This window comes from Silene latifolia, chromosome 6 (assembly GCF_048544455.1).
Source record: "Silene latifolia isolate original U9 population chromosome 6, ASM4854445v1, whole genome shotgun sequence".
Classification (NCBI taxonomy): domain Eukaryota; kingdom Viridiplantae; phylum Streptophyta; class Magnoliopsida; order Caryophyllales; family Caryophyllaceae; genus Silene; species Silene latifolia.
This window is the reverse complement of record NC_133531.1, coordinates 128780450-128806173: the sequence shown is the minus strand read 5'-3', so window position 1 is coordinate 128806173 and position 25724 is coordinate 128780450. Positions and strand designations below refer to the sequence as shown.

At 40.7% G+C, this 25724-nt stretch overlaps 2 protein-coding genes across 2 annotated transcripts; one reads left to right on the top strand and one right to left on the bottom strand.

Moving 5' to 3' along the window:
* Positions 1-11768: 11768 nt before the first annotated feature.
* On the bottom strand, positions 11769-12794 carry LOC141658996 (protein neprosin-like). Its single transcript, XM_074465699.1, has 4 exons — positions 12657-12794; positions 12499-12552; positions 12273-12407; positions 11769-12184 (listed from the first exon to the last, which is right to left on the bottom strand). Exons 1-4 carry the CDS (start codon positions 12783-12785, stop codon positions 11813-11815), a joined length of 690 nt encoding a protein of 229 aa, XP_074321800.1. The 5' UTR covers positions 12786-12794; the 3' UTR covers positions 11769-11812.
* An 11173-nt stretch (positions 12795-23967) lies between these two features.
* Positions 23968-24704, top strand: LOC141658995 (VAMP-like protein YKT61). The gene has a single exon (XM_074465698.1). The coding sequence runs from the start codon at positions 24003-24005 to the stop codon at positions 24603-24605; it is 603 nt and encodes a 200-aa protein (XP_074321799.1). The 5' UTR covers positions 23968-24002; the 3' UTR covers positions 24606-24704.
* The last annotated feature ends 1020 nt before the right edge of the window (positions 24705-25724 follow it).

Here is a 25724-nt window from a genome sequence, read left to right as displayed (position 1 = left end):
GATCCTTCTTAGTACCAGCCTCGTTTGCATGACCGACCAATTTGACCAACTACACATCAATCAACTTAGTTAATCTAATCGTTTTCCTCTTACGAGGGCACTTTCTTTGCATTAGCGTCGAGCATCACTAATCGATATCTTAGTCCTTCTCGTTTCGTCAACATGTAAGTCTGAGGGTGTAAATCTCTCTTTTATTTATTGTATTTTAATTATTGCATCACAATTGTAAGGTTTATGTCGAAAATACTCCTTAAAACCGATTTCTAAAACCGTGCTTTAAAACCCTTTTTACGGATTTCCAGAAGACTAACCGTCGAGAAAGGACACAGCAACTGCTGCGCCTCTTCGAAGGAGCGCAGTACCTACTGCGCCTCTTCGTGAGGCTGCCGCAGTTCCTGCTTCCTTTCTTCTTCCTTCGTCCTCTGTAATTCGTCAAAGTTTATTTGTTTCGTTTGTTTTCTTTAATTCTTCGTCGTAATAGTCTAATAATTTCACATGTATATTATTCGTTATCATATTTAATTCGTCATTAAATCCGACTTAAATCCCTTATAACCAATATTTGCGGGTTTTCGTCATTAAATTCAATCCAGATTGTAGAAGTTCGATTTGTTCATATTGAGTTTCTGCAATTCGATCTTTGATATATTTTAATCTGTCTTTTGTCACATTCATCGCATGTTCATCATTAATTTGTCGTTAATTTGTCATATTTAGTCTATTTAGTTCACCTATGTCACTAATCAATCATTAATCATGTAATTAATCCGTCTTATCCAAGTTTCATCCATGTTTATCGTTTTCATGACCTTTAATCGTATGTAAATAACCTACTAATCACTTCCATCCGAGTAAATAAATTAATCCATCGTTAAATTCACCAATGAGTATTAACAACACGCAATTCCGCTTCACAAACCAGATTCGAGTCAGAACAGACGCAGCGTCTGCTGCGCCTATTCCAAAGGACGCAGCTCTGCTGCGCCTGTTCCGGGTTGAATTATGTCCCTGAACTCCGTTTTCTGCCTTGACTTAGTTACTTAGCTTACATTTAACCAACTATTATTCGTATTATCGCCTTCTGATTTGTTCGTTAATTCTTTCTTTTTTCTCAAATTTTCCGTTTTAAAGGTATTTTCGACATAAATCGCCTCATCCATTGTAATCATTGTAATTTTCATTATTGTAATTTATAATTATTGTGTTTCTTTTATTGCTTGAATGTTTTCACATGTAATTGAGAATTAAATCCTACTTCGACCTTAATTGTATGATTAAATTAATTGTCTACCGACTTAGTATTAATTCTCACATGCTAGGATTAAAACTTGGATGTTGCATTGCATGCATACAATCGACGATATATCGAGTACGAATACCTTCCCTAATCATTAGTAGAGGCCGCTATCGAGGCGGGCGGGACTAGGTGTTCGATCAAAAGAGCTTCCTAATACGTACGTACCCTCACCCCTTACTCCAGATCTCCGTGAACACCCGTGTTCATTGGCATCCACGAGAGTCATTCTAGACATAGAATGCTAAGGGTAACGATTGCTTAGTGTTCATGTCACTACTTTGTGTCTTGACATGACACGAGGTATTCGAACGGTTCTAATTTCCCATAAAAATTGGTGGCGACTCCAACAAAAATGCAAACGCTTGTTTCTCTTCTCTCCCAAGCGCCCCGTGCCCGCCCCCCCCGTCCACACCTCTATGCCAATGAACACGGATGACTACATCCGTGAGGCCGAGTTTGGAGGTGGGCACGATGATGATGATGATGATGATGATGATGATGATGATGATGATTATGATGATAATGATGATGATGGTGCAGACTCCGACACCGAGGATGTAACACCCCCATAATCCAAGTGCCTTACCAGGACCACTCAGGTATGAAGACATTACCATCTCGGTTACCCGAGGCAATGATAATCAAATAAACAATGAAGAAACAACGTTTAAATATAAATACTTAGCGAAGAGTTACAATTCTCACAACCAAACCAAAAGTGTAATACATGTTCTCAAACTGACTGTTCTAACTGAAATGTAAATAAACTAATAAGCTACAGCGGAAGACTCCTATCCTCATGTCGTGGCAATCCCAGCTATCCCAGTACTCATCTCAATACCTGCTCAATATCTGCTCACCATCCCCGAATGGATCACCGCAGGTTTACAAAACAACACCGGGGTCAGTACTAATCACACAGCTTAATATATATATTAATATTAAGATAAACAGACAGCTTAACTGTCGCACACACACAGTCACGCCAATTCCAATCATCTCAATCACTGACTGTCCACTGGACCAGCCCTGCCAGTGGGGGACCGCAGCCGTACCCACCAAATCCCCGCTCCACATAGTGAGCGATAACCCTGTCCATTAATGTGCACATCCCTTCTGTGGCGGGTTCCACAGAAGGCGAAACTAGGGCGTGAAGCCACTCCCGCAAGTGACCTCACTCAGCCGAGGCCACGCCTCGCGAACCATAGACAACGATCACAATCACAATCACAATACAATTACTATATCAAATAATCAATCTCAACACATCAACAATCATCCCATTATGGGACTAATACTGAGTAGGAAATCCTACCTGGAAAGCACACTGTCAGACGGTCTCTACTGCTGTATCAAAAAGCTTCCTCTATGAACCCTCCTCCTATCATACGACATATAAATGCTACCAAATCACATACTACTCAAAAACCTCCAAATCCCTATATTAGGGTTTAACCAAATTAAAAGAAAGACAATAAAAAGGGTACATAGATCTTACCCTCGACGCAAGGAACTCAACGGTATAACCAACGATGAGAACCGACCTCCCAAACTCCAGGAATTGCTAACAATGCGATTAAGATGGTGAACTTGCTTGCTTTCTCTCTTAAACAGTAAATTAGGTTTTTGCAAAAGTGATTTAGAAACAATGGCGGAAGGTTATATATCTTAATCGCATAATTAACAAAACCCGAGAAAACGCCCCGTAAAACCGGATACTCGATCGAGTACCCCCTTACTCGATTGAGTATCCTAGTTACTCGATCGAGTACCCAACAGGTCAGAAACTTTTCTAAAACGCAACTTACCCTTACTCGACAGAGTAAGGCCTACTCGATAGAGTACCCGAAGACTCATAAATACGGGGTATTACAGTCTTCCCTCCTTAAAAAGAACTTCGTCCCCGAAGTTCAAACCACTACTAAACAAAGGTACTCCCATAACACTCCCGACTCAACAACCAAAACAAAACCCAACATAAAACATGTTACTAACCCAACTCATCCCGACAAACATGCCGACACAACATACAAAAAGGGGTATAAAACTCTTAAAAACTGCTCGCGATCATCTCCTACCCCCCTAAAAGAAACTAGGTTACGTCCCCGTAACCATACATACCTGACCAAAAAGGAAAGGGTATCGCTCTTTCATAGCTTCCTCTGGCTCCCATGTAGCTTCCTCGGTCTCGTGGTTAGACCAAAGGATCTTAAGAAAAACTGTCTCACCACTCCTAGTCTTCCTAACCTTTCGATCAAGAATCTGCTTAGGCACCTCAAGATATGATAAGGACTCATCTAGCTCTAAGTTCTCTGCCTCTAACACATGTGACGGATCACTCACATACTTCCGCAGCTGCGATACATGGAACACATTATGCACTCTCTCTAACGCAGCTGGTAAAGCCAGACGATATGCAACTTCCCCAACTCGCTCTAAGATCTCATAAGGCCCGATAAACTTCTGACTTAACTTGCCTTTCTTCCCAAATCTCATAACCCCACGCATAGGAGACACTTCCAAAAGAACCTTGTCCCCCACTTGAAACTCTATGTCCCTGCGATGTAGATCTGCATAACTCTTTTGCCTATCTTGAGCTGCTCTCATCCGTTCCCTGATCATCTTAATCTGTTCCACCATCTCATGCACCATCTCTGGTCCTAAAACCACTTTGCCTCAAAGACTATCGTCCCAACAGATTGGACTCCTACATCTCCTCCCATACAAAGCCTCAAACGGTGCCATACCAATACTAGTGTGATAGCTGTTATTATAAGAAAATTCTATCAAGTCCAACCTCTGTTCCCAGCTACCACCAAAGTCCATCACACAAGCTCGCAACATATCCTCAAGAGTCTTGATTGTTGTCTCAGTCTGTCCGTCTGTCGCAGGATGAAAAGTTGTACTCATCTTCAAAGTTGTTCCCAACGATTCCTGCAACTCCTTCCAAAACCTTGATATAAATCTCGCATCTCTGTCAGACACTATGTCCTTAGGGACTCCATGTAACTTAAGCACGTTCTTTCGATAAGCCATAGCCAATTGTGCTTTAGTCTATATATCTTTCATTGGAACAAAGTGAGCTGACTTGGTCAGTCGATCCACTATTACCCAAATCATGTTGTTACCTTGTTGACTCTTTGGCAAACCCACAATGAAATCCATGGAAATGGATTCTCACTTCCACTCAAGTACCTCTAAAGACTGAATCTTACCCTGTGGTCATCGCTGTTCCCCTTTAACTCTTTGGCATGTCAAACAACGGGACACAAACTCAGCTGTCTCTTTCTTCATCCCAGGCCACCAAAACGTGTTCTTCAAATCCTTGTATAGCTTGTCACCACCTGGATGTACTGAATATGGTGTACAATGTGCCTCTGTCATGATATTCTTTTTCAACTCCTCATCATTAGGGACACACCACCTACCATCGAACCTCAAACTACCATCTGTATGAATAGAAAATCGAGACACTGTCCCTTTCTCTACTCCAGCTCTCCACTCAACTATCTTAGGATCCAACGCCTGTTTACCTCGAATGTCATCATAAAACTCAAGCTGCACTGTCATATCACCCATGGCATCTCCTTTCTGCATCATATGTATCCCAAACCTTGCTACCTCATCTCTCAGCCTCATCAAAGATAGAGCTGTACACAGAGAATGTACACTCTTCCTACTCAAAGCATTAACAACTACATTGTCCTTCCCTTCATGGTAGATGATTTCCATGTCATAATCGCCAATCAACTCCATCCACCTCCTCTGTCTCATGTTCAACTCCTTTTGAGTGAAAATGTACTTGAGACTCTTGTGATCAGAAAATACCTTAAAGATTGCTCCATAAAGGTAATGTCTCCAAATCTTGAGAGCAAATACCACCGCACCCAACTCCAGATCATGAGTAGGGTAGTTCTCCTCATAAGGCTTCAATTGCCTAGAAGCATAGGCAATCATTTTACCGTTCTGCATCAACACACATCCCAACCCATTCTTTGAGGCATCTGTATAAACCTCAAAGTTCTCGCTCCCTTCAGGCAATGCTAAGACAGGAGCTGTGGTCAAACGCTCCTTTAATGTTTGGAACGCCGTCTCACAACTCTCATCCCAACGAAACCTGTTCTCTTTCCTCATCAACGCTGTCATAGGTCTAGCTATCTTGGAGAAATCTTTCACGAACCGTCTGTAGTATCCAGCTAAACCCATAAAACTCCTGATCTCAGCAACATTCTTTGGTGCTTCCCACTTTGTCACTGCTTCTATCTTTGCCGGATCCACAGCTACCCCATCTTTAGAGATCACATGCCCCAGAAAAGCAACTTTCTCTAACCAGAACTCACACTTGGATAGCTTAGCATACAACTCATGCTCCCTCAAAGTTTGCAACACGATCCTCAGAAGCTCCTCATGCTCCTCCTTAGTCTTAGAGTAGACTAAGATATCGTCGATAAACACCACTACAAACTTATCCAAAAACGGTCTAAAGATCCTATTCATCAAATCCATAAACACTGCCGGTGCATTAGACAACCCAAACGGCATTACCACATACTCATAATGACCATACCTCGATGTGAAGGCTGTCTTTGGTATGTCCATCTCTCTAATCTTCACCTGATGGTACCCCGACCTCAAATCAATCTTAGAAAAGACTGATGCACCACTCAACTGATCGAACAGGTCATCTATCCTTGGCAAAGGATACTTGTTCTTCACCGTCACTCGGTTCAGCTCTCTGTAGTCTATGCACAACCTCAGACTCCCATATTTCTTCTTTACAAAAAGAACTGGTGCTCCCCACGGCGATACACTAGGTCTAATGTATCCCTTCTCTATCAGATCATCCAACTGCTTCCTAAGCTCCTCCATCTCCTTAGGACCCATGCGGTACGGTGCCTTACAAATTGGCCCCGTCCCTGGTTTCAACTCTACTGTGAAATCTATCTCTCTTCCCGGCGGCAACCCCGGAATCTCCTCTGGAAACACATCCTCGAACTCTCCCACCACTGGTATCTGATCAACTGTCGGACCCTCTATCCGGTCATCTCGCACATGGCACAATATCAAAGGACATCCCTTCCTCAGATATGACTTCAAAGTAACAGCTGCAATCAACTTAACTTTGGGTTTGACTAGAAACCCACGATAAGACACACTAACACCTTTAGGACCTCTTAAAGACACTTTCTTTTGATGACAGTCTATCTTAGCTTTATACTTTCCTAACCAATCCATCCCGACTATCATCTCAAAACCGTCAAAAGGAAACTCTAACAAGTCTACAGGTAGATCAACTTGCCCAACTATCATAGATACATCTCTAAACAACCTCCCACATGATACAGACTCACCCGAAGGTATAAAAACTTGTTCACTAACAGACTCATATACCCTCAAACCCAACCGTTTAACATGACTTGAAGACACAAACGACTGAGAAGCCCCCGAATCAAACAAAACAAAGGTAAGAATACTATTAACAAGGAAAGTACCGGTGATAACGTGAGCATCCTCCTCAGCTGCTTTCTTCTCCATCATGAATAACTTTCCACTGGTCTTCTGTTCACCTCCCTGGATAGTACTGGCTGATGTGGTCGGCTTAGCACCCGACCCTTGATTGTTGTTGTTGTTCGTTGGTGGTTTCTGATAAGAATTACCGCCGTTGCGGTTGCCTCCACTCTGGTAACTCGACTTCCCGGTTTGGCCATGACCCAGTAGGTCTATTGCTCGCATAGCTCTGCGCAGTCTCCGGAAAGTTCCCTGCACTTGTGCACTCATGTCTCTTGTGGCCTACACCACCACAAACTATAGCAGTCACTCCCCAACTACCACTAACACTTCCACGGCCACGCCCAAAGGAAGCCCCAAAGATCGAACCCCGACCCGAAGAAAACCCCTTAGACCGATTGTGGTTGCCTTTCTTGTGATTAGATTGGCCACCACCCTCGCTCTCGACTTCCTCTTCTCACCACCCGACCTCTCCCGAGCCATCTCCACCAACCTCTCGGCTCTCCCATCCCTCTCATAAGCTTCCTTAACATCGCAAGGATTCCCACGGGTAACTTATCCATAATCTTAGGGGTCAACCCTCTCTCAAACCTCAATGCCAAATTCTCCTCACTCAAACCCATATCCTCAAGATACCTAGACTTATCATTGAACCGCTCAGTAGTACTCGGCCAGAGACATCTCGGCGGTCATCTTAAAACTGTCAAACTCTTCTCTCAACTTACTCCTCACATGCTCCGGTACAAACTCCTTTCACACCCCCTACGAAACTCCTCCCAAGGTATAGCAGGTAAACCTTGGTTTGTATATATCTCCTTAGCACTCACTTTCACCGTATCCCACCACTTGCCACCGCCTCCCTCGGATAGAACGCAGCTGTTCCACTCTCATCTCATCGGACAAGTGAACCAAATCTAATATGTTCTCCATCTCTCTAAGCCAACTATCCAGAAGGTTAGGCTCCCCAACTCCCTTATACTCTTTCGGGTTAAACCTCGCTATATAGAGGCTGATTTTAGAATGATCAACCTCCTTCTCCTTATCCTTATCCTTATCTTTCCCCACAGTCTTTAAAGCTTCTGTAAGAGCATCCTGATGCTACAACATCTTAACGATGTCATCTATGTTCATAAGCTCAGCTCTCGCATACAAAGCAGTCTTCTTAGGCGGCATCTTGAAACTATCATAGAAAAGGGGTGGATATAAACATACGCGCCAAAACCTCAAAACAAGAAAACACGCTGCCCAGACCCCTACTCGATCGAGTTCCCAAACATACTCGATCGAGTAACAGGCTACTCGATCGAGTGCCCAACATACTCGATCGAGTGCCCCAACATCAGACCTCAAACAGACCTTCTGATCTCTAACATACTCGATCTAGTAGCTAGGCTACTCGATCGAGTGACCCCCTACTCGATCGAGTGCCCGAGGTACTCGATCGAGTGCCCAAAAACACGAATCTGGACTCAAAATCGCCAAAAACCCACCCGATCAAGTCAGTCCCACTCGATCGAGTCATGTTAACTCAGAAACGCTACCCGCATGCTATATCATATGCTAACATGCTAAAACTTTATAATATCAACGTTATAACATAAATAAATATACAATGCACCGCATCCTTTCATACGATTCACAAAATCATTATATCATGTTATTAAACGCCACGTTGTAAACATCCAACATGTTTTCATTCCAACAACAAGTCTACGTATATCATTAACCTTTCTTTCACATTCTCAACTTTCTACTTCAAACATCCAACAATTACACACACTTCATCACATTCTTACACAAGCGAACCAAACAACACATACGACCTTGACATACACCCCCCATGTGACCGGTTCAAAATTGTAGGGCAAGTTCGCGACTTTAGGACGTCTCCCAAGCCTTTGCATTAGCTCCTACAACTTTTACCCCGGGTTCATTTTAATTGACTCCCTATGTTCATTAGGTTCATTGGTTACAGGTTTCAGGATCGTCGCTCTGATACCATTTGTAACACCCCCATACTCCAAGTGCCTTACCAGGACCACTCAGGTATGAAGACATTACCATCTCGGTTACCCGAGGCAATGATAATCAAATAAACAATGAAGAAACAACGTTTAAATATAAATACTTAGCGAAGAGTTACAATTCTCAAAACAACCAAAAGTGTAATACATGTTCTCAAACCGACTTCTAATCGAAATGTAAATAAACTAATAAGCTACAAATGGAAGACTCCTATCCTCATGTCGTGACAATCCCGATTATCCCAGACTCATCTCAATACTGCTCAATATCTGCTCACCATCCCCGAATGGATCACCGCAGTTTTACAAAACAACACCGGGTCGTGACTAATCACACACTCAATATATATATTAATATTAAGATAAATGATGCTTAACTGCCGCACACACACAATCACGCCAATTCCAATCATCTCAATCACCGATCGTCCACTGGACTGGACCCATGTTAGTGGGGACAAAGCACCCGTACCACCAAATCCCCGCTCCACATAGTGAGCGATAACCCTGTCCATTAATGTGAACATCCCTTCTGTGGCGGGTTCCAGAGAAGGCGAAACTAGGGCGTGAAGCCACTCCCGCAAGTGACCACTCGCTCGAGGCCACGCCTCGCGAACCATAGACAACGATCACAATCACAATCACAATACAATTACTATATCAAATAATCAATCTCAACACATCAACAATCATCCCATTATGGGACTAATACCGAGTAGAAATCCTACCCGGAAAGCACACCGTCGACGGTCTCTCTACCGTATCAAAAAGCTTCCTCTATGAACCCTCCTCCTATCATACGACATATAAATGCTACCAAATCACATACTACTCAAAAACCTCCAAATCCCTATATTAGGGTTTAACCAAATTAAAAGAAAGACAATAAAAAGGGTACATAGATCTTACCCTCGACGCAAGGAACTCAACGGTATAACCAACGATGAGAACCGACCTCCCAAACTCCAGGAATTGCTAACAATGCGATTAAGATGGTGAACTTGCTTGCTTTCTCTCTTAAACAGTAAATTAGGTTTTTGCAAAAGTGATTTAGAAACAATGGCGGAAGGTTATATATCTTAATCGCATAATTAACAAAACCCGAGAAAACGCCCCGTAAAACCGGATACTCGATCGAGTACCCCCTTACTCGATCGAGTATCCTAGTTACTCGATCGAGTACCCAACAGGTCAGAAACTTTTCTAAAACGCAACTTACCCTTACTCGACAGAGTAAGGCCTACTCGATAGAGTACCCGAAGACTCATAAATACGGGGTATTACAGAGGATGCCTAGTAATGATGGCTATCCTCACTCCCATTCCAACCCAAATGTAAATATGATCCCTTTAATCCAAATCTCCCATTCATGTTTCATTTTCGTATTCATTTAGTTAGTTGTAAAATATGTAGAATTCGCATGTCATCTAGTTGCATTAGATTTAAATTTTGTAAAATACGTCACTTGTAGGATTGCATTCATATAGGCTAGATTGCATCGTACTTCAATTCTTGCATTTAGTTAAGGCATGCATTGCATTTTATTCAAAAAGAAAAAAAAAATGAAAAATCACACAAAAACATGTTTTTCCTTTTCAAAAATGTCTCTTACCCACACTTCATCCGTCGTTGGATGTTGTAAATAATAAGTGGGGGGGGGGGGGGAGAGGCCCAAAAAAAGTTATTTGTAATGCAATAATTATTACTGTAAAGAATATATAACTTGACACATTCTTACTATTAGCTTAATGACAAAAAAACAAATGCATTAAAAAAATCAGAACTTAAATAAATTATTTTATTAATTTTCAATTTTCAATTTTTTTTGTTTTATATCAAAATATATTGGAGTGAACTGATAAATATTAATGAGGTGGAAATTTAAAAAGTATAAATCCTCTCATATACTAAGAGAAAACTTTACTCTCCAAAGTGATCAAGCTTAAATATAGAAACAAATTAGATTTTTATTTATTAAACTAATTTTCCATTTAAAATATAATTTGACACATGCTTACTATTAATTTCGTGACAAAAAACAAATGCACTAAAAAAATCACAACTTAAATAAGTTTTTTTATTAATTTTCCATTTTCAATTTTTTTGTTTCATATAAAAATACAGTGGAGTGAACTGATAAATATTAATGAGGTGCAAATTTAAATAGTATAAATCCTCTCATATACTAAGAGAAAACTTCTCTAAAATTTTCCCTCCAAAGTGCTCAAGCTTATATATGGAAACAAATTAGATTTTCATTTATTAAACTAATTTTCCATTTAAAATAATCTATACGTATAAATTGTATATCTTATTATTAACTTCGTGGAGAAAAAAAAATTATTAAAATAATTTGAGGTAGTTAAAATATTTTCGCAAAAAAACACAATTTGTGGAATTATTCAATTCTTTTGATTAATTTTAATATTAGTTATTTTTTATAAAAATTTGTGAGATAAATCTAAAATCTATAACTAATACAGTAAAAATTAAAAGGCCTATATTTACCGCGCATTTGCGCGGGATCTACACTAGTTGTAAAATAAGTAATTAAATGTATATATATCTAGACTTACTTACAAAGATTCGATGTGTAAAGATTAATAATAATGCTCCTTAATCGCGCTTCTTCTCTTCTCTATTGTAAATTAGGTTATTTTGTGAGTGTTTAAATGACAAAAGTGTCGTCGATAAGTGATATATGAGTATTTATAGGCATAGGATTTAGATAGGTCAATATATGAAGAGTATTTATAGGCCTAGGATTTATCTAGGTGTGCCTAAGATTATAGTAATAGAATATTAGACAAAATCTTAGCAAGTAAAAATTAAAAATTCATTCTAACCGTATGCGGCCAACACACTACTAAAGGGGAGGGATTAAACTTACAATCCTTAATTCATTTTTCTTTGTTTTCTAGACCATCCCCAAACAAGAATCGTCTCAATTAGATTACCGCCCATTTTTACGCTTAATCTCACTTTATTTATCTTGACTACCAGGAGTTGGACCCCCAAAAAGGACATAATGACTAGGCCTATGATACTGATCAAAAACAACATATGCATCATTATTTGCATAAGCTTCAGTGTTGTCAGCAGTTACAATTGTACTTTTATCATCCACCACAACAAACTCTCTACAAAATGAAGCATCATCAACCCCAAGCTGCGGCATATAACCTGTTCCCATTTCCGGTGGCGGTAAACTTGCCGGAGTAGATACCTCCCCTCCACATGCTGCATAGGTTGCTGGCTCTTGTAATCCCTTAAAGATATGCTGTGGCCAAAACCCGAGTGTAATTGGTGGCATCTTCATTCCTACTTGGAGCCACCATACTCCCCTTGTCGGATCCTAACATATCGACATTCTTTTATCAGAAACTTACCGATGAAAAAAGACTAGGACTCTATGACGATTTGAAAAGTTTTTGTATATGTACCCGATAGATAAAGAACTTGTTTACATAAATTTTGCCTCGTCTTTTTGAAACTGGTTTCAGTACAAAGTCGAGAGGGAGGTCAGTTCTGACTTGAACAAATCCGCATTCAGAATTGAAACAGTGCATATCTCCTGCCTGTAGAAAGTAGAAACAAAACAAATACGGAGTATCAGACTATCAGTTAGAGCCGCATTCAGAATTGAAACAGTAGGTTCCGGAGACCTACTGCTGCATATGCGAAGAACCTTGTCTTGGTATCCCGGTACTTCTGAGGATTAACCTGCAAAATGAGCACAGCAAAGAAACGACGTGCTAATTACAGCATTACAGAAAGAAAGAAAGAAAGAAAAACTTCCATATACAAGTTGAGTTGAGATGACTAACTGTCCATCCTGCAATAATGGAATCTGTACCACCCTTGAGTATAATTTCCGCTGAACTGTATTGGGATGCCAAAGCACGCGGGTTGTAAACACTCATAATTGCACCAACTCCGTTGTAAAACTTCCACATATTTGTATTTGTTTGACTGATCGCAAACTACATGACAAACAATTTACGTAAACCTTCTGTAATCAAGAATCGACTTGGTTCAAGGAAGACTTACCATAGTTCCAGAGGCAGATATGACTTCATTTGTCGTATTTGAAATCTTCGCTTTAGAAATACCACCGCTCGTGTTCATTCTTCTAACGGGAACTGTCCCTTGAGGACAGCCTCCATCCTTTAATAGAGGTATATCAGTTGCGGTAGCATTCATCTCCCAAGACACATCGTTGTTTCTAATCGTTTGAGGCTGAAATGTAGGCCTCATCTGCACAAAGAGCACCAAATTATATATACATCCAGACGGCAAATATTGATCTTATCCGTAAACACGACATGAACTCATGATTTTATGCCCCATTTAATTACCTGAGGATGGAAAGAGTGATTTTTCAAGAGAGGATGATCGAAGGCAGGTTGCTTGTAGAAATCTATACAATCGTATGTATCTCCATACTCGTTCTGTTGAGTGAATAAAATGTCAACCAACAACAACTCCAATGTTTTCTATTGAATCTCTGATCTCAATATTTTTACCTCGACAGTTTTGCCAGCATATTTTGACCCATGAATCCTTGAGAGTCCCTTAGCAGCAAGAATTGAGACAAGGAAACATACCGAGAGAACACGTGTTATCGTTTCTAGTACCATCTTCTGAACTGCATGTTAAGAAACAAATCAGCGGAGTTAGTCGCAGCATGACATAAATTTTATTTTGCCAGGCAAAATTTACGTAAAGTTAGTCGCAGCATGACACAAAAAACATTTCGTCTTAAAGAGCAAGTTAAAAACATTATTGCTACTCACATTAGCCTGCAGCCGAGGCAATGATCAAGAAATTACCACTGAATGGTTGACAACACCTGCATATATGATCAATAGTTTGAAATTGACACATTCAGAGATTGGAAGGATTTCGTTTTTTATATCCGAAGGCTGTAAATGAAAGGGGTTGGGGTTTCGGTATATTCAGAGGCATATAGAGAAGATCCCTTGGTTTTGAGTGTTTTGACTGTAACTAAAGCATTTGCTGTTTGATTTATTTCCTTAATTGCGTATGAAAGATTGCAGAATTCAAAGCTAAATAGGTAAAAGATCGGGTAGGATAAGAGAATGTCTTAAAAACAGGTTAAATGAATGAATACCTCTAACATTTCGTAACAAATTAAAATCCAGTCAAAAGCCGAACAACCATTCATCCGCTTCTCTAGACAATGTCCACAGTATTTTCCACCCTGCAGATGGCATCTCCCTTACTACTAAGAGAATAAAATTCTCAAGTAGTTTTCCCGCTTAACTTACACTACTCTTTGATGAGCCAGTCTAAGTTAGGCTTTCGACTTTTACTAAATCAAATTTGCTTTTGCGTCAAGTCTAATGTATGATTTGAATCAATTGAAAACCTATACTTGGAAAGAAATGTATGCTTTGACTTTTCGAATAAATGCAATCCTATACATGGAACAACCTCTCAAATTATGCAATCTTTACAATATTATCCAAAATATACAATCACACTCAATTACTCCTAATATATTATGCAATTTTACAACACATCAATTGCACTCTCGAATTATGAAATCTTTATTTTAGTAATATGGAATATATGGAGTATGGAGTATTTTTTAAATAATGTATAACAATTTTTATGTATTTTTTTTATAGGAAATAGAAAGTGAAAATGTTAGTTTTAATAATTTGTAAATCGTCTTTTTATATATACTATTATATTATTTTTACCAGTTTTCTTAATATGGCTAATATTTTTTTTAACTAGATTTTACATCTAACTTAATTTCATAAATTAATTCCCCTTATCGATTTAACATTATAGTGTTATTATTAATAGTAAACTTTCTTTTCTATCTCCTTACTAATATTATATTTAGTATATTATAACATTAAATTAAAAGTAGCTTAATTTATGCAAATCCCCCTTAAACTAAAAGAATAAGAGATTCTCAAGTTTTCCCGCCTAAATGAGTTGCTCTATATTGGGCTTTGGGCTTCATTATATCCTATATTTGACTAGGCTATACTGATTTATTTCATACAATAAATAATTCTATGACATTTAAAAAGGGGATAATATTTTTTCAACTTGCACTCCCCTTTATCCCCCTACTACTAAGAGAATAAAAATTCTCAATAGTTTTCCCTCCAAAAGGAATCTATTTAAATAAGGAAACAAGAGTTTATTTTTATGAAATTATTATCTTTTAATTAATTTATATTCTTTTAATTATTATAACTTTTTTTAACTAAATTATAATCATTTTATTAAACTAAAATAAAACTGGTATAAATCTAAAAATTTCTATATGAAAAACTGTAAATTGATATGATTAGATTCGTATTAAAAAAACATAAAAATTATGAAATGATTTGTTTTGTGGTAAAAAATTTCATTAAAATACACATTTTACAACTTTACTTATTATTTCTTTTAATTAGTTTTCATTTCAATTTTATATCCTTATTAAAATATAAAAAAGTAATAATGTGTCAATTCAAATCTATAAATAATATATTACAAATTAAATGATCTAGAAATACCGCGCATGCATGCGCGGGATTTATACTAGTAATTTTATTAAAAGCTCCTCTTTATAAATTCCATCTTAAACATATTGTGATGTAGCACGGGAATTACACTAGTTTCTATTACAATGAAATAGCAAATATAGGTGTTTAGTATTACGGTATAATTGTATAAAGCCATTAATTGAGTACTAGTGTAGATACCCGTGCTACAGCACGGTATTTTTTAGTTTTGTTTTATAAAGATACATTCTCATTAAATTAAATGTATAAATTAACTGTACCTTTAATGTTATAATGTACTAATATAATCTTAGTAAGAGGTAGAAAATAAAAGTTTATTTTTTTTGTCTTAAACCAAACCATTTTTATATTACTTTACTATAAAAATTAACTCTATAATGCTATATCATTGCATGAAACTAATTTATGACATTAAATTACAATTAAGTGATGTAAAAATGTAATCTAATTAAAACGCATATAAATCTTATAAAAAAAGCAGGTAAAAACAGTATACCACACACTTAAAAATACGATTTACGAATAAGTAGTAGACTAATATATTTTTTTAATTAAAAAAATACGTTAGGATTGTTACGTCCTTTAAATATACACCATATTTAGAGTGTAACTGATGAAGGATATTTTTCAAATTCATGGGATTTTCCAATGCCTATGTTTTCTAAGTGGCAACCAAACGACCCCTAAGAAACAGATTTACGTAATTTTAAGATGTAAGCGATGACAATAATTATGTTAAAGACTGCATAAGAAGTAGGTTTCCGTAATTTTAGAGTGTAACTGATAAAGAATAATATTTATGGAAACGAAAATGATTGCATAATAAATTATGTATTTGAATGAAAAAGTTATAAATATGAATTTTAATTAAAAGATTAGAGTTTAATTATAAGAATATAATATTTGAAAAGATAATAATGTAATGAACATAAAATTTACTTGTTACCTTATTTAGCTAGATGCTTTTTGGAATTAAAGTCCCCGGGAACTTCAAGTTCACATGAATTTCCAATTCATGTGAATTCCCAAAAAGCGTTTGTTTTGCATGTGGGAAGTTAATTCATGTGGGAAGTTCCAATGACCAGGGGGGGCTTGGTGAGTGACTTCCCACATAATGGAGGAAGTAGATTCATGTGGGAAGTTCTACTTCCCATGATTTTGGCAACCAAACAATATCATGGTTTTACACTTCCTAGGAAGTTTAAAATCCCATGATTTTAATGGGCAACCAAACAAGCCTTAAGAGAATTTTTATTCTCTTAGTAGTAGGGGGATTAGGCAGTGGCCGAGCTAGGATTTGAAGTCAGCGGGGGCAAAACGGTAATTTTAGAAGGGGACCTCGAAATTGTTTGAAATTTTTTAACTAAAAATTTCGGAAATTTCAAATGCCAACGGGGGCGAGCACCCCTGCTGCTAGCCCCCCTCGCTCCACCAATGGTATTAGGTATACAACTTTGGTTGCTCCACTCGTGTCTAGTCAATCTCTTGGCAGCTTATCTAACTTGCTACAAGACGCTATATTTATATTCTCTTACGCCCTCTCACTCGAATGCTCGCGGCTTCGAGCAATTGTGTAGGATTTGAACCCGTGACCTTTGGTCACACTAGTTATACAGGTTAGATGAACCAACTCAACTAAAAATCTTTAAGGTGATGGTTTTTTTTTTTGGACGAAAGGAACATCATTAATTAAAAGGAAAAAGAGTTTAGATTACATCACGGGGGCGGGTCGGGGGAGAGTGGCTCACAAGCCAAAACAGAGTCCGAAATACAAAGTTCAACAACAAAGGGAAGGGGGTAATCCTACTCAAAGCAGCCTAACGAAGAACTGGTGTCACAAATGGAATGGTGGGCAAGGGCATCTGCAACACGGTTGGCCGTCCTTTTCTCAAATACAAGCTTCAAATGGGGGGAGTTCTGCAAGAGGTCCCTACACTCAAGAATAATGTTAGTACACGGTCCACAAGGGGGGGGGAGGGGCGTAAAATAGAGGTCACCACATCAAGACAATCAGAAAGAATCAGGACATTGTTCACATGGACTCTAGAGCGAAGGATCCCATCGTAGATGGCGAGAACCTCACTGAGGAAAGGGTTAGGGGCAAGGAGGCGGGTGGACCAACAAAAAACCCAGGAACCAGAAAAGTCTCTAATAACACACTCCAGGCTAGCAAAGGAAGAGGAGGGGGAAAAGGCCGCATCAACGTTGGCCTTAAGCCAACCAAGCGGCGGAGGGGCCCAGCTCAAAGGGTAGCTAAAGGCATCAAGGGGGGTGGTAATCACAAGGGGGCAGAGCGGGTGTGATCAGAGGCATGGATCCAGGCAGAGGTCTGGGAGGTGACGGAAGCACAAAAGGAGGAGGGGGTAAGAGAGTTAGGAGTGGAGAAGGTTAGGTCACAACGTCTAAGCCAAAGACGCCAAAGAAGGAAGGTGAAGAGGGTATTCTAGGAAGAGGAGCGAGAAGAGCAGTTAGCAAGGAGCCAAGGTTGAAGGTCGGAAGTGAAGAAAGAGTCAGGGACATTAAGGAGGGTCCAACAATGAGAGGCAAAGCAGCAGACCCTAAGGGCATGGAGGGAGGTTTCAGGAATAGAAGGGTTGGGGCACAAAGAGCAAGATGGACTGGGCAAGATGTTTCTCCCAAAGAGAGAAGCTTTATGTGGTAATTTGTTCCACCACGCAAGCCAACTGAAGACTTTGATTCTAGGTTGGGTTGGGAGGTCCTAGAGCCAGCTCAGGTCAGAGGAGAGAGGGGAAGGGTTGTGGGTGAGAGTAGGGCGGCACGGGGAAAGGTAGGTCTCACTGATAGAAAATTTGCCCTTGGGGGCAAGGGAGGTGGAAAGGGTGTCCGGTCTTGGTGTAGCCGGGATGGGGATGGAGAGGATGTTAGTGGTGATGTGATCAGGTAGGACAAAGTCCAGGGAATCAAGATCCCAAGCTCCATTGATGATGATGGTGTTCAATTTAGCCGAGGAGGAAGAGAGGTTTAAGGGGCCAAGGATGACCTTTCTCAGGGGATCATGGCTAAGCCAGGGTTCATCCCAAAGGCTAATAGAAGATCCGTCTCCAATGGACCAAGAGAGGTGTTCTTTTAGAGTGTTCCATCCTCTCCCAACATTTTTCCAAATGTGGGAGCCGCAGGAAAAGGATCAGCGGGTGGGAGAACAATATTTGCTATGTAAGGCCTTGGCAGCACTGGAATGGTTATTAAGGAGGATGTTAGAGCTGAGTTTAGCAGAAAGGGCATCATTAAGGGGAGCAGCAGCCTTAATTCCAAGCCCACCAAGGGTGAGGGGAGAGTGACAAGATCCCAATTTGCAAGGTGGAGTTTGTTCGCAGACTGACTAGACCAGAGGAAGTTCCTCGCAGTCTTATCGATATCCCGCAGGATAGAGGAGGGGTGGTGGATGCATTGCATAGCATGGCTAGGAATGGCATTTATGGTGGACTTAATAAGGCAGATCCTGCCAGCCCTAGAGGGGAATTAGGATTTCCAAGAGGCTAACTTAGACTTAATGTTATCAAGAATGAAAAGAAGGTCGGCCCTCTTAGGCTTATTTCTTAGGAGGGGGAAGCCCAGGTAGGTGTCGAGGTTGTTGGTCTTCTTGATTCCCAGAGCATCCTCAAAAAGGGCGGCATCAAGAGGGGGAGTGTGCTTGGAGAAAGTAATCTTGCTTTTGGAGCAGTTGATCTTTTGCCCAGAGTTAGAGCAAAAGGAAAGTAAGGTGTCTTGAAGAGAGCACAGATTCCTTTCCGAGGTTCTACCAAAGACAAGGATGTCATCGGCGAAAAGGAGGTGGGAGAAAGAGACGACCCCTTTTCCAAGAGGAAAGGGGGTCCACTCATTGTCATGGCAGGCTTGGTGTATAAGACGGGAGAGGGCTTCCATGCAGATAATGAAAAGATAAGGAGAGAGGGGGTCACCTTGCCGGATTCCTCTGGAAGGGAAGAAGTTGTCAAGGGGGGTGCCATTAAGGGTCACAAAGGCAGAGGTCGAGGAAATGCAGCTCATGATGAGAGAAATAGTATCAGGGTCAATATTGACAGTGATTAGGCAAGATCTGATGAAGTCCCACTCAAGTCTATCAAAGGCCTTCTCAAGGTCAAGCTTAAGAGCGAACCATCCGAGTTTACTCTTGGAGGTGTGCATGGAGTGGAGGATTTCAGAAGCAATGATGAAATTAGTATCGGTACCCCTTCCAGGGATGGAGCTCCCTTGGTTGAGGGAAATCAAAGAGTGCAAAAGAGGCTTGAGGCGGTTAACAATAATCTTAGTAATCATCTTGTAGGTGGTGTTACAAAGACTAATGGGTCGGAAATTTGTGATGGATTGAGGGGAGGGGATTTTTGGGATAAGGGAGATAGAAGTTTTGTTGATGGGCTCAGGAATGGTTTTAGAGTGGAAGATACTCTGAATGAAGGGGATAAAATCGGGCTTGATAATGTCCCAGCACTTCTTGAAGAAGCCGGCATGGAACCCATCAGGCCCCGGAGCCTTGTTGGAGCCAAGGGAGAAAAGGGCGGCACGGATTTCATCATCAGAGGGGATCAAGTAAGAGGTGATGAAAGGGAGGCCAGAAGGGGGGGAAGTGGTGGTGGAGGCAAGGCAAGCAGACTCTTTGCCAGAGGTGAAGAGATCAATGAAGTAGTGAGTAATATGGGTGTTCAAAGCATCATGACCAGAGATCTCAAGGCCAACATTGTTGGTAAGGGAGAGGATGCGGTTGAAGCTTCTGCGGAGAGTGACAGATTTTTGGAAGAAAGAAGTGTTACGGTCACCGTCAGTGAGCCAACTAATGTGGGAACGGTCTTTCCAATAAAAATGTTCAAAGTCAAGAATGCAGTTAAGTTCATGGGTGAGGGTATCGTTGAGGTTAAGAAGGAAATTGGAGCTAGGGTTAAGGCAAAGCTCACGTTGGACACCAAGGAGGCGGGAGGAGAGTCGTTTTCTCCTAATGGGAAGGTTGCCAAAAATCGCATTAGCCCAGTCACTTATGGTTAGGCTAAGGTTGGAGAGCCTAGTTGGAATGGAATCATTCAGGGAAGGCCAAGTACAGGCAATAAGAGGGTAAAAGGAAGGTTCACAAGTCCAAAAGGTCTCAAATTTGAAGGACTTAGGCACGGGTTACTGGGGAAGGGAAGTCTTGAGAATAATCGGACAATGGTCAGAGGAGAGGCGGGTCAGGTGGAAGTTGTGGGAGTTCGGGTAATGGTCAAGCCAAGATTGGTTAACCCAGACACGATCAAGTCTCTCGAGGATGGGATTAAGACGTCTCTTATTAGTCCAAGTGAACTTAGGTCCAGAAAATCCAATGTCAATGAGATTACAAGAGTCAAAAGAAGTCTTGAAAAGGTTAGCTCTATTGTGTTTTATGCCCCGTCCCCCAATTTTGTCAGTACTACAGGTGACTTCGTTGAAATCTCCTAAGAAAACCCAAGGGAGGTCATGATTAACAGAAACATTTGTAATGTCATTCCACAAAATCTTTCGAAATCTGAACTTTGGACTAGCATAAACCGCAGAAAGTAAGAAAATAAAGGAGGTGAGGGGTACCTGAACCACCACATTAATCAGCTGGTTAGTTTTATTGAGGAGGGTGACAGCTGCCTTTCCCGCATTCCACGATAATGATGCCACCAGTGAACCCCACCGGGTCCAAGATCTCAAAGGAGTCAAACGGGAGCTTGCGCACGATGACCAAGGAATTGGGAGTCCGAACTCTAGTCTCAGAAAGAATCACAATAGAAGGGTTATGGGCGTTTATGAGGTAGGAAAGATGGGTGCGGAAGGAGGGTCTAGCAATGCCACGACAGTTCCAGTAGAGAATATTCATATTAGAGGGAAGGATAAAAGGGGTAGCTAGGTCAGAGGGGTTAACCTCGTCCTCTGCCACGTCTTGCCCGTGGCTTGAGAAGTCGCTGGGGTTGAAGCGGTTCAGACCGCACATGGTCGAGGAGCGACTCCTCGTGTTCCGGCCCCGCACTTGGTCCCAACTGATCCAAACATCCAGGGCTTTCAACAGAGTGGCAGTTCTGAAGATCACTATTGCATTTGAGAAGCTCGCAGTTTTGAGGTCCTTGGATGCCAAACTCAATAGATAAACCCGCCTCAATCGAGGCAAGATGGGCATAGGGTCCAGCAGAAACTGTAGTTCTGGTGGGACGACTAGTGATGGGTGTAGAGTGTGTCATTCCCTTAGGAACCACATCAGGAAGCATTTGAGAGCTGGTGGAAGAAGCTGCAGATCCGAAAGGTCCGGAATGTGTGCAGGGTGCAGGCAACCCGAAATCATCCTGGTATTGATGAGGCAAAGGTTGAGACAGGTTTGGGGTGGTTTGTACGGGTTTGCGAGGATGGCTCGAAGATTGCACACGTTTGCTTGATGCGAGACGAGGCGAGGTTCTTGGGTGAAGGTTGTGTCGTTGATTTGTATTTCGGGAAGGGTTAGAGGAGGGGGTTGGAAGTAATCCACGGGAGTCGCATCCAGGGGAAAAAGTAAAAGTTTTAGAGGGGCTCGGGGTGGCAGGGGGTCTGGCTGGAAGAGCACAGGTGGTAGGAGGTAGGAGGACGGAATGGTTAGGGTGAGAAAAGGGAGAGGGGTCAGGGCCGGGGAGGAGGGGGAAGGAGAATGTGACATCTTTTTGGGAGGTGGTTTCGGGATTTTTGTTTTGGTTTTTGGTGTTTTGAGTTTTAATAAGGGAAGGAGAGAAAAAAAGGTGGGGAAAGGAGAGGTTGTGTGAAGAGAGGGGAGAGGGAGGGTAAACCAAAAAGTCGGTCAAAGATATATTTAGGATTGGGGAAAGGGGGGTTACGGCTAGTGTCAGGGGAGGAAGGGACACAAGGAAGGAAAGTTTTAAAAATTTTGGGTAAAGTAGACAGTAAAGGTGGGGTAGGGGGTGCTTACCAGGACTTTTAAAAGGCACAATGGTCCAATTTTCTGATAATGACAGGGACATTTCTTTATCCACAGCAGGGACAACAGAGGGAGGTACAGATTCCTCAGCAGAAGTTGATGGTGACGGTTTGGCAACATCAGTAGAGCCAGGACACTGCCCTTTGCAAAATCCATGGCAGATTCTACAGTAGATTTGTTTATCAGCAAGTTTAACCTCTTGTTTGAAATTACCGAGCCACACCACGTCGGGTATTGGCTTGGCCTGGTCCAAGTGAACGGAAATTCTGGCGAAGCGAGCATTATTTCTGTGAAGGCCATTTGGGTCGTGCTTGATGAAGACCCCAATTGAATTCCCTATGGCTTTGAGGACGTCAGCGCGGTGGTATTCAATCGAAAGTTCAGGGAGGAACCACCAGGTTGGGATGGAGGTGATAGATGTTGTGGACGGCTGGAAGTTGGGGGTCCACGGTTGGACATGCAAGTAGTTTCCTTGAACGAACCAAGGTCCGTTTTCCTTGATGCGGTTAAGATCCGAGTTAGACTCAATTTTGCAGGAATAGAACCCTTTTCCAAGACCGATTAGTTGCAGATTACCTTTGCAATTCCACAGGGACTTGATTGAAGAGGCTAAATGGGTGGAATCGATTGATTTCCCTGTTAATTTAATAATTAAAGAATTTTCCCACTTTGATCTTAAAGAGGAAAGAACATGAGGTGGCAGATCAACGGCAGGATCGCGCCGGGAGGTGGTTTTCCCGGGGATAGGGGAAAAGATAGGGAATTTGGGGGGGTTGGTTTTTTGTTGTGGGTTCAGAAGAGAGTTGGTGAGAGCGGTTTTGTAAGTGGTTGGGGTGGTGGTTGTTTTTTGTTGTGGGGTTAGTTGTGGCGAGGTGCTTGTGATCGGTGTGGTGGTTTTGTGGTGGGGGTTTAGAGACGGCGGGATGGGTGATGGTTCTGGGGTTTGGCCATCGTGCGCGGTGCTCCCAGAAGAACAACCAGGGAGGCAGGAGGGGGTGGGGACAGGGGTGGCATGATCAGAGGAAGGGGAAGGGTTGTGGTGGTTCGGTTGGTAAGGTGTGTCACTCATAATTACTTTATTTCTCTAGAAAAGGCATCTCTCTCTCTCTCTTGTTTGTAAGTTTAAGGTGATGGTTGAGATCCAACTATTATATTTATAGCTATTATTAGCAAGGATAACAGTAATCGGATATATGATACATATGCAAGTGATGCAAAGAACAAAATGTTATATATACCTTGTTCCTCTTCCTGGGACGTAGGGTGTTCAAATGCGGGTTTGGGTCGGACATTGGCCGGGCTCATGATACATTTTTGGCCCACAGATAAGCGGGTTATCGGGTTTGGGACGGGTTAGTGGGCTGAACCTTTGTATTTTTCTTAAAATCTCGTCCGAGTCAAATGGACGGGATGATCCATGAACAACTCTATAGGGCGACAGGCTCTTAGAGTTGAGGGATATATTAGAGAATATTATGATTATATTGTCCTAATAATATTAGGAAAAGATAAAGTAGGAAAATATTATTTTAAGTTTAGCTTAATTACTAAGTTACGTAGTTTCCATATTTATATGGAAGTCTAGTTTCTCTCCATTGATCTTTACCTTCTAGCTTTTGTATAAATACATGCTTATGCATCAATAATAATTACTACAATTCTATTATTCACTATTCTGTTTCTCATACCAACAAAAAAGACGTAAGAAGATGAAAATAACAGCTTTAGTAATCTTAAAGATTAATCAAAACGATGAAAACCCTACGATATTAGCAAATGCATCAGATTTATCCCAATTTGGATATTTACAGAGGTATAGTATTACTAAATTCATCGTTTTGGTCTCTCGTATGGTTGCTAAGCGTATTCCTGCCGGTCAACGTCAAACCGTTGGACATGAAGGATACAAAATTCATGCGTACAATAGAGGAGGCCTTTGTGCATTGGGATTTATGGATGACCACTATCCTATTCAAAGTTCGTTTTTACTGCTAAACAAGGTGCTGGATAAATACGAAAACAACTTTGGCGATTCATGGAAAACCGTGACTAGAGACAGCACACAACCCTGGGCTTATCTGAATGAAGCCTTGGCCAAGTATCAGGATCCAGCTGAAACTGATAAGCTGCTAAAAATACAAAGGGAAGCTCAAACTGATAAGCTGCTAAAAATACAAAGGGACTTGGATGAGACCAAAATTATACTTCACAGAACCATTAATAGCGTTATTCAACGAGCAGACGAAGAACACCAACGCATGCAATTCTACAAGCAGGCGAAGAACACCAACTCATTCTGTAATATTCTCTAATGCGTACTCTAATAAATTATACACATAATATTGCATGAAAACTCCATTCTGTATTCAGTGACATGATTGCATTGTGCTTTGTTCTTCATTCTCTTTTTAAACAATCATTTATTTGTTAATTACCATGCATTGATGATTGATCCATTATTGAAATTACTGTAATTTTAGCAAATGCCCAGACTTCTTTCACGTCGAATCTGGGCGAGTCTTCGTAACAGTGTCGTTTACCTGAATTTTCTATCAATGGAACAGTAGAATTCTAATCAAATCCCAAATTATTGAAGAAGAATGAATCGCATTCCAGAAATATTACTAGCAATTGAGCACAATTTAACTAACATATGCATTATTATTCGCGCTTTTGCAAATAATAATGCTATGTTGGTAGTTGTCATACAATTTTATAGGCCAATGGTATAGTCTTTCGACACCTCAAATCCTTCTACGCGGTCTCAACTTGGCAGCAGAAATAAGTGTCACTACTCATTGTTTGCGTCTGATTCTCCACTTATGCTTATAAAACCAATTAACGAGTGTGGTTTTACTAAACGCCTTATAAGTGAATGACTACCGGAGTGTTGACATGATAGTGGGTTGTTGACATGATAGTGGGTCCCTCCATTTTTGGAGTGAAGTAAGTTTGTCAATAAAGTTTGCACTAACTTACGGAAAGCAATATGAAATGAAGAAATGTATGTGTGTATGCATTGGTTGTTGTGAGCAAAGTAAAATATGGTGGCTCACGTATGAGGTTCATTTGCCTATAAAAGGAGATGGACAAAGCTCATAATATGCATCCCTCAAATCCTCATTGTGAGTTATAAGTGTAATAATAAGAGTAGTCTTTAAGTCTCTTGTGTATATTACTCTTATTGTAATCTCTGAGTGTGATCAATAAAATCCTAGTGCAACCGCAGTGAGGACGTAGCCAATTTGGTGAACCTCGTTATATTTGTGTCCCTTTTATTCTTGTCTTTATTATTGTGTGTGTGGTCAAATATATTACCCTACGAAAATCCCCTACAAATCGGTATCGAGCCGGTTGGGCGAGTAAGGGTGAGGGAAGAGTGAACCACAAAAAAATTCGCAATAATGGAAGGAGGTAAAATCATGTTCGAT